Source organism: Denticeps clupeoides, chromosome 14 (genome assembly GCF_900700375.1).
Source record: "Denticeps clupeoides chromosome 14, fDenClu1.1, whole genome shotgun sequence".
NCBI classification, from domain to species: Eukaryota; Metazoa; Chordata; class Actinopteri; order Clupeiformes; family Denticipitidae; genus Denticeps; species Denticeps clupeoides.
The window spans coordinates 4,961,123-4,975,299 of NC_041720.1; the positions used below are offsets into that span (position 1 = coordinate 4,961,123).

At 46.1% G+C, this 14,177-nt stretch overlaps 1 protein-coding gene across 1 annotated transcript; it reads left to right on the forward strand.

Moving 5' to 3' along the window:
* Positions 1-846: 846 nt before the first annotated feature.
* flrt2 (fibronectin leucine rich transmembrane protein 2) lies at positions 847-5,422 on the forward strand. The gene has a single exon (XM_029002757.1). The coding sequence runs from the start codon at positions 877-879 to the stop codon at positions 2,848-2,850; it is 1,974 nt and encodes a 657-aa protein (XP_028858590.1). The 5' UTR covers positions 847-876; the 3' UTR covers positions 2,851-5,422.
* The last annotated feature ends 8,755 nt before the right edge of the window (positions 5,423-14,177 follow it).

The window sequence follows — 14,177 nt, forward strand, 5'->3', positions numbered from 1 at the left end:
ACCTTTTTTTAACAGCAGCGTACCTGTAAAATGTGCCACGAGGCCGGAAAGGGCGAAGGGAGAGCGCCTTTCCATTAGCCGCAGGCCGCCGTGTTTACGGCGTCTGCCTAACTCCGGCGTGACATTCACAGAAACATGCCCTACCTGCAGGTTCGGCCCTTTCTGTGTTCCTGAGAAACCAATTTCCGTGTCACTGATATGCCTCACAGTGCGAACGTGTAAGCTCCTGCAATTTCTCCCCCTCCTCGAATGCTACGAAATTCTCCCTGTTGGCTGGTGGCAGTAATGAAAGGCCTCTTTATGTAAGTTAGACCGGATGTAGCTTTCACCGATCGGAATATTTTCTTGTAGTGCTTTCCTCACAAAAAAAAAAAAGAAACACGAAAAAATGGTGGCGCTCGCATTAAAAGACTCATTTTGTACTCTTCCTTCTTGTCGAAACAGGTCTCTGGATCCAAATGTCACATTCCCTGGAAGCTGCCCCGGGCAGGGCGCATTGGCGCGTGACCGCCGGGCAGGGGGAGCACAGCGCGGCGCGACGCCGCACGCCTCCGAATCGGCCGAACTCGAGTGGCCAGGCCCATTATGCGAAGGTCCCCGCGATGGTCTGACGCCTCAGCATGGACGGAGCCAGCCGGTGGGCCGGTGCCCTCTAACCAGACCCACGACGAGGAGCCGCAGGTACCCCAGGGACTGATCCTCGGGCCCGCCGTCCTCGCACCCTGAACTGCGCCGTCTCCGAGAGGACTTCTCGGTTGTGGGATTACTGGGATTTTTTTTTTTTTCTCGTCTCGTTACTGTCGTTTGGGGGAATTTCTCCGTTTTTTTTTTTCCGGTTTTTTCATCTTTTTTTTTTTTTCCCGCTGGGTCTTCATTATGGAGTTTCACGCCGGATTCTGGAATAAGGATTGGGCCTCGTTTCTCCGATTTTGGCTGACCGTGCTGCTAAGCCTGCACCTACAGTTCGCCCCCGGAGCGCCGTGCCCCGAGGAGTGTCGCTGCGACAAAACGTATATTTACTGCAACGAGAGGAGCCTGACCTCTGTGCCCCTGGGCGTGACGGAGGGCTACAAGACCCTCTACCTCCACAACAACCAGATCAACAACGCTGGCTTCCCCCTGGAGCTGCACAACGTGGCTTCGGTAGAAACCGTTGTACTTTACGGCAACCAGCTGGACGAGTTCCCTGTGAACCTGCCCAAGAACGTCCGAGTGCTACATCTGCAGGAGAACAACATCCAGACCATCTCCAGGGTGGCGCTGAGCCAACTGGCCCACCTGGAGGAGCTGCACCTGGATGATAACTCCATCTCCACGGTGGGGGTAGAGGAGGGTGCCTTCAGGGAAGCAGTCAGCCTCAAGATGCTGTTCCTCACCAAGAACCACCTGAGCAGTGTGCCCATCGGACTGCCAGTGGACCTGAAGGAGCTCAGGCTGGACGAGAACCGCATCGCCGACATCCCCGAAGAGGCCTTCCAGAACGTGACCACCCTGCAACGTCTCCTCCTCGACGGGAACCTCCTCACGGACGAGGGCGTGGCCCCGGGCACGTTTCAGGACCTGGTCAACCTCCGAGAGCTGTCCATGGCCCGCAACTCCCTGACGGCCCCCCCGCCGCTGCTCCCCAGCGTGTCTCTGGTCAAACTCAACCTGCAGGAAAACCAGATGAACAACGTCCCGGTGGCGGCCTTCACCGGCCTCTACAGGCTGGAGAAGCTGGACCTCTCCAACAACCAGCTGAGGTCTCTTCCTCCCGGCGTCTTCGACGGACTCGTCAGCTTGCGAAACCTCAATGTCCGCGGCAACCTTTGGCACTGTGACTGCTCCATTAAGTGGGTCATTGCTTGGCTGAAGTCCCTGTTGTCCGCGGTCAACGTCCGCGGGTTCACGTGCCAGAGTCCCGAGAGGGTACGTGGCATGGTGATCCGAGAGCTCAGCCTGGAGGTCATCCAGTGCCCGCCGGGCACCAAGCTCGAGCCGTGGCCCACCCAACAGCTCCCGTTCTCCACCCAAGCCCAAAGCACCAAACCCACCACGACCCAGACCACCGTGTCCACCTCCACCGTCTTCTACCCGCCCAGTGGAGGCGCCAGCCGCGCACCTCCGCTACCCGCCATGCCCTCCGGCCCACGTCCTCCTTACGAAGACTCCCTGCAGATTTCCTTCCACGTCCTCAACTCCACCTGCATAGACGTGAGCTGGGACTCGTACTTCACGGTCACCGCCTACAAGGTGACGTGGGTGAAGATGGGCCAGGCGCTGATGAGCGACGTGACCAAGGAGATCACGGTTCCCGGGGACCGGCGTAAACTTAGCCTTGCCAGCCTGGAGCCAAGGTCCACCTACCGCATCTGCGTGTACGTGTTGGACACGCTGAACACCTACCGTCCCGGGGAGGACACCATTTGTTCCGAGGCCAAGACTTTGTCCCCCAGGGCCACCGAGTCGGAACAAGCTGCCCAGCAAGACAGCAGCTCCACGCTCCTGCTCGCCGGCGTCATAGGCGGAGCCGTCCTCGTTGTCCTGGTGACACTGCTCAGCCTGTTCTGCTGGCACATGCACAAGAAGAGCAGGTCGTCATCGACCAAGTGGAAATACAACCGAGGCCGGAGAAAAGATGACTACTGCGAGGCCGGGACCAAAAAGGATAACTCCATCCTGGAAATGACTGAAACCAGCTTCCAGATAGTGTCCCTGAACAATGAGCAGCTCCTGAAGGGGGACTTCAGGATCCAGCCCATTTACACGCCCAACGGGGGCGTCGGCTTCAGAGACTGCCACCTCAGTAACAACAGTATAGCGTACTGCAAGAGCAGCAACGTCCCCAACGTGGACTTCTGCCACACGTGATGCTCCCCGCAGGATTTCGTAAAGGAGAAGAAGATAAAAAAAACAAAAAAAAAACAAAGAAATTGTAGTTAAATGTACTGTACAATATATATATATATATATATATATATTTCCAAGTTCAGTATACAGTGTAATTTATACTGTGGACAACTGTGTGGAATTCTGCTATCTTTTTTATTCTTAAAAAAAAGAGAGGGGGGGGGGGGGGGTTGTTCTTTTTTTTGTAATTAAACGGGCGGGCCGATGGTTTCGCTCGAGGAGTGTACAGATGAGTTTGTACAATCGAGGCACGCTCACTGGGCTTCTCCACTATGAGGGCTAGGATACCGCAGGAGCAAATATATGCCACCAACCCCCCAAGCCCCCCATCCCCTCTTCATCTAACCGCAGTTCAGATAACAGTTCAGAAATTGCAAACACCCTGATTAACCTGCAGTGGGGAAAAAAATGGGCCTGTGTCATTTTTATTTTATTTATATAGATTATATCAATTATTATTATTTTCTTTTAATCGCACTTTCCTAACTCAGCAGCGAGTGCAAGCGGTCATTCGGCAAATTAGCTTTCTTTTTGTGGGAGTCACTTCAGAGGGATCAGAGGGCACACTTTCCGGCCCCCCGAGGGTGTCGCCGGCTCAGGCGAACAAAGCAAGAAATGCGGGGGGAGCGTATACCAGAGGTGCTGCCCTCATTCAGTGCCAATACCGGCCACCAGGGGGCAGCTGATTTCAGCCCGTACGGCATGTGACCGGGGGAACTTCCTTTCCTTGTGTCTCTACAAGGAACATCAGACCAAAAGCCCCCCGCGACAAGCGTCTGTCCTTTCCTTGGGGGACTTATCCACCCATAACTATTTTGGAAAGTTCGTGACCCGGCCAACGCGACGTGGAGAGTTTATCGCCTTTCTTTGCGTATCCACAGGCGTATGGTGGCCCACTTCACCAACTCAACTTTTTTTTTTTTTTTTTTTTTTATTAGACCCCCTGTTTACCCACCCTCTTGGTTAACAAAGCCTGTTTGACATTAGTGATGCACGCTGTTACAAAGAAGTCCTCATTACACACCGCCGCGAGTAGACTCCGTGTGCTTGGACTCTGTTTGGTTTCCTGGGCCTGAGTTCAAAGCACCCCGACACACACTTAAAACACCAACGCACACACACACACATACAGAACCCCCCCCCCCCCCCCCCCTTCAAAAAATCCCACGTCCAAGAGGGGAAGAAAAACAGGCGGATATTATTTTCACCGGGGCGGGATGAATCACGCGCTGAGGGCGGGAAGAGTCATCGCTTCGCGGGGAACAGAGAGCCCTGTCTCCTCGGCTCTAGCCCGGGAGAAGCTTATTTATAACGGGGGGGGGGACCCAACAGCGCTCGTCACCGCGATGACTGAGCGCTTTCCCGTGAACAGTATTAGCTACATGTCTATTAGAATAAAAAAGAAAATCCACTTTTAATAAGAACAGCCGAGGAAACTTTATTCCAGACAGCCACCCTCCGATGCGGATCCAGGAGGCTTTTAACTGATGCCTCTCCCCCGTGGCTAAAACCGCCTTGGTGCGAAGGGATCCGGATAAATAGCCCTGATGCCGATCCGCTGCTGGTCAAGACTGTACGTCCCTTAACGTGTCCGCTTCTCCGGAACGTTTCCGGAACGTTCTGTTGCCTTATGCAGAAGGGGAGCCACGACGCCCGTCAATGTCAAATCGTCCCTATAAACGGCCGAGGCCCAACAACTCCTGGCGTCAGGGCCCGAACGCGGCCACGATGCGAAGTGCGTCAGCCGGCGTCTCCGTGGCCTGGCGGACCTCGCGTTATTCTTAGCGGGGGGGGGGGGGGGGGGGGGAATGCAACGGCGTGCAGGTTTTCCACCGCCGAGCAGCGGCCCGTCCCAGAGCGCGCTGATTCAGATACGAATAATAATTACGCAGAGCGGCGGCGAGGTCGGGTTGAACAAACGAGCGAATGCTGAGCACGCTGGAGATGGCTTTATACCTCCTCCCTGGACCTCCCGGTGACATTATCGCTGGTAAAATGCCACGTTGCCAGATTCGGGCCCCCGGCGAACTGCGGCTCCTACTGAAAATACATTTTCCTTTCTGTTGGCTTCATTTTTATAGTATCAATGTAATAGTTTTTGCTCTTGGGTTGAACGGAGAATTCTTTCTAACGAGAGAGTGAAAAGAGACGCATTGTCTCGTGTTATACAGGCGTGTTGTTAAAACCGTATAAGAAATATATAGCTGGGAGAGGGGCCATATGTGCAGTAGATCATGTTATTTATGGTCTCGCTCTGGGCTTTTCGCTCTGTCGCTAGGATGGGGCTGATTACGTGATCCAGTCAGTGACAAACAGGAACCAAAGTCGAAATTTATTCCTTTTTTTTTTTTTTTTTCTTTTCTTTTGATTTATTGTTTGGCTCCCATGACAAAAATGTTGTTGTCCAATGTATGTGCCTTGAAATTACCTTACAATGTAAAGTCCTTGAAACCTTTAAATGTTTTTTGCACAAAATGTATATAGAAGTGAAGCTTTTTGAGAAAAAAATAATAAAACGAAAAGGGCCATGGTATTTGATCACTGTAATCATTAGAAGGGGAGGCGGGAAGTGAACAGTCGGCTGCTGCTTCTTTAGGTTTCCAAACAAGAAATGTCTACATGTGGACAGCTGAACAGAACTGAGATTTGGTACATTTTATGCAACACACACACACAAACACACTTTACCTAATGTAACATTTCAATATATAAAATTCCAGAAAATATTTTTTCTTGGCGAATCGATCGTGTTCGTTCATCCATCAGACAGCAGTATATGCCCCACCGGACACCAGCGTTAAGGCTAATGCTGAGATTTGGACGCTGGTTCATGATACCATGCTGGGCAGCTTGTACCATAGACCTTGGCCACAAATGTAGTGTGATCTACATTTGTGTACTGATTTTTGATTTCTCAATCCAAAAGTTTGATATATATTTATATCATATTAAATTATTGATTACAACACATTGATTACAACGCGAGACAACTCCTGAAACTTAAACTCAAATATCTCCTACGATCAATCCAAAAAAAGAAGTCACAACACAGAATAAAGGTAAAAAGGTAAAAAAAAAAAAGGTAAAGGTAAAAAAGCTTCACCCTTTTTAATTAAATTGCAAAATTAAGTGACCCTTTTCTATCACATAGCAAACAAAGGAACGTGTCCATAGTGGAATACGCCCCTGGCTGCTCTGGATCTATGAGAGGTGGTACATCTCTCCTTACGTCTTAGGACCACCATTACAATCCCAACTCACATTGGACCTTGTTTAATTCATGTTTGCGTCACATGGGCATCCACGAGGTGAAGTGAAAAGTTCGAATTTTATTAACGTCCTCAAAAGTCAAGCCGCCTGTGATAATAGTTCATCATTATGTATTTAACAGGCCCCCCGAGTTTTCAAAGTTCTGTCTGCCCTGCTGCATGATTACAAATGGTCTCTGTGTGCATTAAAACATCTTTTTTTTTTTTTTTTTACTATTTCATTTTAAGTAGACTGTACAGGCATTTAAATTAATCGAGTGAGCACCTCGCTGGGCTTTGCTACCCATTTGAATAATATTACCGTGCAGGTGAAGCCTTAAACATTCAAATCAAATTTACGAGCGGGGGCCTTTTTTTTTTTTTTAATGGGTGTAATAATAATTGCGGGGAAATGTGTTTCAGATGCCTCCTATAATATGAATTCCCGCCTTCTGCGGGGATTAAGGAGAACAGATGGATCCCCGCCGAGGCTGTCTGCCTGTCCAAAGATCCGCGGGCCCCGCGAGCAGGCAGAGAGAATGCGCGGAATACTGCGCGGAGTTCAGCGGGGGGGGGGGGGGGGTGTTAGGGACGAGACTAGTAATGCGGTGCATTAGCAAGGGTCAGCATTTTCCGACAGGTTTAAAGCACCAGCACTCCGCCGGGACGGGGAAAGCGGGCCGTATTTTTCCTCGCCCAGAGCAACTCCCACTCCCCTCTCTCCAGTGGGCCGGAGGCCATGGGGACCTGCTGCCTCCCCGGGGTCATTTGTGAAACAGACGGGCACTATACTTTTCTCATGTCTACCTCTATTGAACCGGGTCATAATCATTAAGCAGAAAAAGAGCCTCCAATTGATCGGGGGCGTGACGGCACTCGCGTCGACAACCAAATTTTTTTTTTTTGTTTTGTTTTTTTTGTTGGGGGGGGTGTTGTGCCGAGAGGAGATCAATTGCAAAGTACTGACCAATGTAATTGTTTTGCGGGGATTAGACGATTATATTGCATTACGTTACGTTCGCTTGGCTCTTAACTCGGGGGCGACTTACACCGACAGTGGAGATTAAAAAAGTTCGACACGCATCGACGTTGTATGTTCACCTGACCCAACGTGACAGTTTTCAGGCCTTTTTATGCTAATACAGGTTGCAAAACAATAGGTTCGGAACGAGATTGTCGATAAGGCAAATTACTTTATTTGGTGAAACATTATCAATGCGCTGCTAACCAGTTTTATACTGACCAGATCGTGTTTTAAAATGCGATGATGTGATGAAAAGGTCATGTTTTTCCTCTTCTTCTTGCATATTGCATATTGTTATCGCGGGCAACGTATCAGTGTTGTATTTTTTTATCCCACGACTCCCAGGCCCACCCCAGAAAAGACGAACCCACGGAGAGGTTTCGTTTGTTTCCGTAATACCGGATTTAGTCCCCGTCAGAACCCAGGACGTACACGTCAGCCTCGACACGAAAGGAATCCTGTGGTATTCCATCAAGATTCCCGCTGCTCAGTCGGAGTAACACATGTTCCTAAGCAGCAACAAATCACGGCGCCATCTCCGCACACGTCTGTTCTCTCATCTCCGTCTCACGCGCATGAATAAATAAGGCCTCTCGACTAGTCGCTGGGAGATTTATTAAACTGATAGACGACCCCAGACAGCGTTCTATATTTTCACGGAAAACAACAAATTATAAATTATTTGAGAACCTAACAAGTTTTTTTTTTTTTTTTTTTTTTTGGCTCCTGTGAGGCTGAGAGGGTTTGAAGAGTGTACAATTTTATAGCCTTTTAATGCGTTTCCCTCAGCATGCTCCTCATGCACAGGAAAAAAAAAACATTATATTTTCCTCCCGTTGCCTCATACCGACCCAACACAAGCGGATGCATCCGGAAAAAGCTGAGAGGGCTTCCTTTCCCCTGGACCTGATTGGGATGAAAGGGCTCCATTTTCTGAGGCCCGTCCTCTCGCGATTCCCCTGGCGACGGCGGGAACGCGGCCGTCAGTGTCCCATTTACATTTACGGCATTTATCAGACGCCCTTATCCAGAGCGACTTACAATCAGTAGTTACATGGACAGTCTCCCTGGAGCAACTCAGGGTTAAGTGTCTTGCTCAGGGACACAATGGTAGTAAGTGGGATTTGAACCTGTGTCTTCTGGTTCATAGGCGAGTGTGTTACCCACTAGGCTACTACCACCTCAGCGTCCCACTGATGCCTGTCCTTTTTTTGCAACGAAGACGGCGGGCACCCTGCGACAGCTGTCCCCCCCCCCCTTCATCCGTCTCTCCGCCGCTGACCTGACCGCCACTGGTGGGCGGACGCTCGACGCGCAGGAGCCGGAAGAAACGATAAAATTCCAAATCCATTTACTGTCACTCAACAGCCAAATCAAATCCCTGAGCCGTAATCAAGCATGATCATTTCCACGTTAATGATACAGAAATGAAAATGAATCATTAGGGTTTTTTGGACATATTTAAAGAAAAAAAGTCTCCCAATGGCTCGCTAGTACCTGGCATCTGAAACAATGATTTTTTTTGCGTTTTTTTATAGCACCATATGGAAGATATTTACAACTTTGCAATATGGTGCTTAATTCCGTCATGACGTCTGCCTGAGTGATCTGAGCCCTCGAGGAACGGAGGAGGATTTTTTTATTTTTTATTTTTTTTAATTATTTTCTGCATCTGGTCGACCTCAAGATGAATATGGAGCTCGCCTGCTGCTGGCTGATACTCTTGGCCTCCGTATTTGCCCTTTCTTGCGTGTGTGTTAAGGAAGGGATGAGGCAATAAGGGCACGGTGTTCAGCCTCCTTGACCTGACGTGCAATTGCCAGGGGAGCCCGACTGCAATGTTCTTTAACTGGTGTCACCGCGTGCTCCAGTTTCCAGTTCAAGCCGCTTCCTGCTGAGATTAAGTGACTTTTATTAATGCAAAACCTCAAACTTGTGCCATCTCGCATGTGTGTGTCGCTCATCCAGCGAGGTAATCCTGCGGTTTAAAAGGCAGCAGGCGCCGACATGAAAAGGCTTTGGCACTTCCTGATAAAAAAACTGAAATCACCGATGTGACCTCACATGCTTTTATTTTTTATTTTTTCCCACTGTAGAAATGACGCTCGGCCAGAAATATTTGGATGTGACAGGAGTGGACTGAACGTGAAAACATGTTTCACGAAATTGTGTCCAGACCACAAAATGCAACTTGCCAACGCGGCCTCTCTATTTAAAACCTGCCCAGAATAGGAGGAGATTAAAAGAACTGCTGAATCCATAACTAATCAGATTCATCATAACGGCACACAGGTGCAAATGAATTGTTGTGTCACTGGAAGGCAACTGATTATACCTGAGTTTTATAGGTCACAGCTGTCTAGGTTATTACCAAAATGCTCTGTTCCTTTTTAACACACATCTGTGTGTGTCTGTTTCACGCGACACGTGTGCCACCAAAGCTGATGAATGTCCTGTTCTTATTTATGATTGACATTTACATCGCACGTGAAACATATGGACATGTCATTGCCTCTCAAATGTGAAGCCAATTCAGGTCTAGCACCCCTGGTGGTTGGCTGCAGTACGACATGTAGCTCCAGTCCAGTCAACAGAGGATGTTAGGCATGCCTGACATAGTATTTTGTCTCCTAATTGTAGGTGAATTTCTAAAGAATGTAAGGCAGTAAAGGGCATTTTTTGTATAGGAAAAAATTTATTTGTAGCCATCTCCAAGATTATAGACGTTACTTATTAGGGGACAGTGGTGGCCTAGCGGTTAAGGAAGCAGCCCCGGATTCAGAAGGTTGCCGGTTCGAATCCTGATCCGCCAAGGCATCACTGAGGCGCCACTGAGCAAAGCACCGTCCCCACACACTGCTCCCCGGGTGCCTGTCATGGCTGCCCACTGCTCACTCAGGGTGATGTGTTAAATGCAGAGGACAAATTTCACTGTGTGCACCATGTGCTGTGCTGCTGTGTGGCAATCACTTGACACTTTACACACTTTTACATTTACAGAATTTATTAGACGCCCTTATCCAGAGTGACTTACAATCAGTAGTGACAGGGACAATCCCCCTCGAGCAACTTGACAATGGTAGTAAGAGGGTTGAACCCGGGTCTTCTGGTTCATAGGCGAGTGTGTTACCCACTAGGCTACTACCACCCTTCTACACTTTACACTTATTAATGTAAAAAAAATGTATGGACAATGCATTACCTCTAAAATAAGAAACCACAACAGGTCAACTACCCCTGGTGGCTGGTTGCAGTATATTCTTTTGCTGTCTCTAATCGATTATTGTTGGCTCACTTATTAAAAAAAGAAGGGAGTCCATGGTCATTTCAGACTCATTTTGGATGAGCACTACATCAGTGATCTGCTGGTCTCATGATGTGCAGAACATGATGGGCACTTCATGGACATTGTTAATGATCATGTCATCTAAGCCATCCAGACATTACACTTAATTAAATTTCGGATGCAACGTTTCATTATCTACATCTGAAGTGATTTCTGTTCCTCTCCAGCTCATAATGGTTAAATTAACCTTAGGAAGTGAATCCTGTGCAAATGTGTCTTAATGTTGCACACATATGGAATTTAATAAGGCATCTCCATGGATAATTAAAAATGCATGGCTCATTGGTACCAGTTAAGTTTCATTCTGTGCAAGCAAATGAGATTTATTCAGCAAAAGTCATTATTTCAGCCAATAATTTCCATCACCCGTCTTGACCTCTTAAGCCCAAGCTTGTTCACATTTGTTCATTAGCTTAGATATATGTAAACACTAATAAACTGTAGGTAGTGCTTTACCATGAAAGGATGGCACATTGGTGCTGATCTTCTGACCTTGGCCTTTAGCCTCCTACCTACAACCCCACCATTGTCAATATAATGTGGAATGCCTATTCGATCTTTTGCTGTTTAAATCAAAACTTAAGACTTATCTATTTTGGAAGCGATTTGGCATTATACCAGTTTCATACCAGTTTCCAAATCTAGTTTTCAATTTAGCTTCTTATTTAAATGTTTAAATATTTTAGTTTTAATGGGTCTGACTGCTACTTTTTAATGGTCAATGTTTAGCTTTTTGGTTTATTCTTAATGTTTTGAAGCACTTTGGTCAACCTAGGTCGTAAAACAAAATGCTCCATAAATAAGGGTTGATTGATTTATTGATTGATTGATCATACACAACCTTCAATCAATACATTTTAATAATAATAATAATAATACTAAATTAGATATCTTTGGTTCACCCTTAAATATCTATTAACAATTACCCTAAATGTCTATTAAACAAACCAAAAGGTTCCTTCAGGTTGTTACCATAGACAATAAATAGATGCGTCCCTCCCAGGACTCGATTCAGCCAATGAAAATGCCCGTTCTACATTAACTTTGCTATAATCTCTGCTGCAACTGCTGATGTTTTTGTCGGAAAACAAAAGTCGTGACTGAATCATCACAGAGGCTGAGCACCAAGTGCTTTATGAAATGTTCATGCCGCAGTAGTCCAGGTGGCAAACTGTTAATGAGACTAATGTTTTGTGTTCAGTGTTCACATTTACAACGCATTTACATTTCATGAATTTTCCCCGTAGCCGCGCTGAAATTTCGGGCCTAATGAAAAAGTCATCGCGTGCTCAACTCACCGTGAACCAACCGTTTAAATCATTAACACGCCACCTGTCAAGATAAATTCCCACAAAGCCGACCGGATTCAACTTTGAACATGCACTTCTGGACAGCACAGAAGCTGGGTGCGGCGCTCCATATGTGGGGGCCGATGGGGTCGAAAGTCAGAATTCCAGGTGGGCCCTAGCAGCTGTGACCTTGAACAAGACTTCCCATCAGGAAACCCAAGGAAGGAGCTGAGACGTTGATGAATAGAGGAGGTGAAAGTTCTGCCCTGGTTTACAGGATGCTGAGAAACCACTTCTGAAATGTCATAATCCATTTATTCACTCAGTACAGCATGTTTGGAAGAAATGTGCTGCCACATGCAAAAGGTAAATTGAGCTTCTTTTGCAAAAATTAGATATTTGCTTCTGTCATAAATTTACAATTAATTTCACAAAGTATTTTTAATTATTTGGCACTGAAGGAATTAACTGAAACACAAAAAATGTACTGGTTTTAAATCCCATGCATCCGAGGAAAACAACAATGTTCCATATACTTCTCAACTATTTATGTATGTGTTATTTATGTATAAATGCATCCTAAATATTATTTACAGATATTTTAACTGTTATTGATGTAAATATCCATGACCCTGACATGGATTAAGTGGTTATGAATAATGAGCCCTATTGATCATAGTCTTCTTGAGCTAGTGTGCCATGTTTTCATGATCCGATCCACAGAAAAAAGGCAGAGAGCAATAATTACATTTACGGAGGTCTCCAAGATAATTTAGAAAATTTGAAAGCGTAAAAGGTCTCCCCTAACTCTATTAGCAATAAGAATCCGTTTTAAGTCACATGTAATAAAAGGGGACTGGCACATCACCTCCCCTTAAAAAAACAGGGGTGATCATTGACATTATAATGGTGTGTTTAACTTCAAAGTTTTTTTTTTGCTATTACAGCAAGTACAGCCAATACAAAATCATATGTCTTCTGAAATATTATATTATATTATAGTTTCTATAAACTGCATCAGAAATAATGAGTTAAATATAATACTAACTTTCGACATTTTGGACACAACTGTCAAAATGTAACTGCCTTAATATAGTAACATGACAACAATGCACCCAATCACTCCTCATTAATATTAAAATGTTAAAATCTCTAGGCGCCATATTATTCATCTCTAAATGCAACAGCGAGGACTTTGTTTAGTGTTTGAGGCACCAATCCCAAATGTGTCTTTAGATCTCAAGACAGGGAGCAGATAACCAAACTGCTGCAGTCCCACAAGAAATTCTTGTGCACAGCAAGGAGCATCTCAGCGGAGGCTGGAACCGAGGCCAAGCAGCTGGGGAAAATATCTCGCATCACATGCACTAACGGAACGCCTGAGAGCTGATCGGCTCGCAGTCCAGAGTGCATATTCCATGTTAATGACTTGGACAGTGGACAGCGGAGCAAAGGCTCAAACTGCCAATTAAGCATATGCTGTAGACGGCACTCATGTTCAGATACAACCATCTGATAGTGCTTGAGCTTGGCGGCCAGATCAGACTCCCTAAGACATGGAGGAACTCCAATTGTGACTCATTAACTGGTATCATCCCTTGAAACCACTTGGGCGGTAAAGGCCTGCTGATTGGACTCAGCTCAGTCTGATGCTCTGCTGTCTTCTCTGTTCAGATGACATATTCATGTCCTTATGACAGCTCTTTACACCAATGCCCAGGGGAAATTGGACAATTCAGGTTGGCAGTAGCCTAGTTTGTAACACACCCGTCCATTAATCCAAAGGCCACAAAATTCCAGGTTCAAACCCCACTTAATAGCATTGTTTCCCTGAGCAAGACACTTAACCCTGAGTGTCTTCTTGGGGACTGTCCCTGTAACTGTAAGGTGCACTGGATAAGGGCATCTGACAAATACTATTAATTTAAAATGTAACTGATACTTTAATGTAATTGCAATCTGAAATGAACACTTTAAATAATCCAATTTTTTTTTGGATGTCTGAATTGAAAAGAAAAAAAAAAATTCCATAATTAAATTAAGAGATCTTGGGATTCTGAACTTGACAAGTTTATCTTGGGAGTTGAGACATATACAGAAACCGAACAGAAGGCTCAATGTTTTTCAGAATTATATTTATAGTAATTGCCATATTCATAAAAATAACATCTTATTGTAAGGTTCCAGCTGATGCATAGTAGTTACAACCCAGTTCCTCACTTCCTCACTATTTCAATCATAGGTTCAAATGCTGTTTATACCATTGGTTAATAACAGCATGAATGATCATGAAAACCATTTTATTTCAGACAAAAGACTAAATATAACAATGAAATCGAGCAAAGATCCCTTATGTATAAGTATGAGTAAACTTCCACTCC

Excerpts from the sequence above, each read along its gene's own strand:
- flrt2 (XM_029002757.1), top strand. The coding sequence starts at position 877 with ATGGAGTTTCACGCCGGATTCTGGAATAAGGATTGGGCCTCGTTTCTC.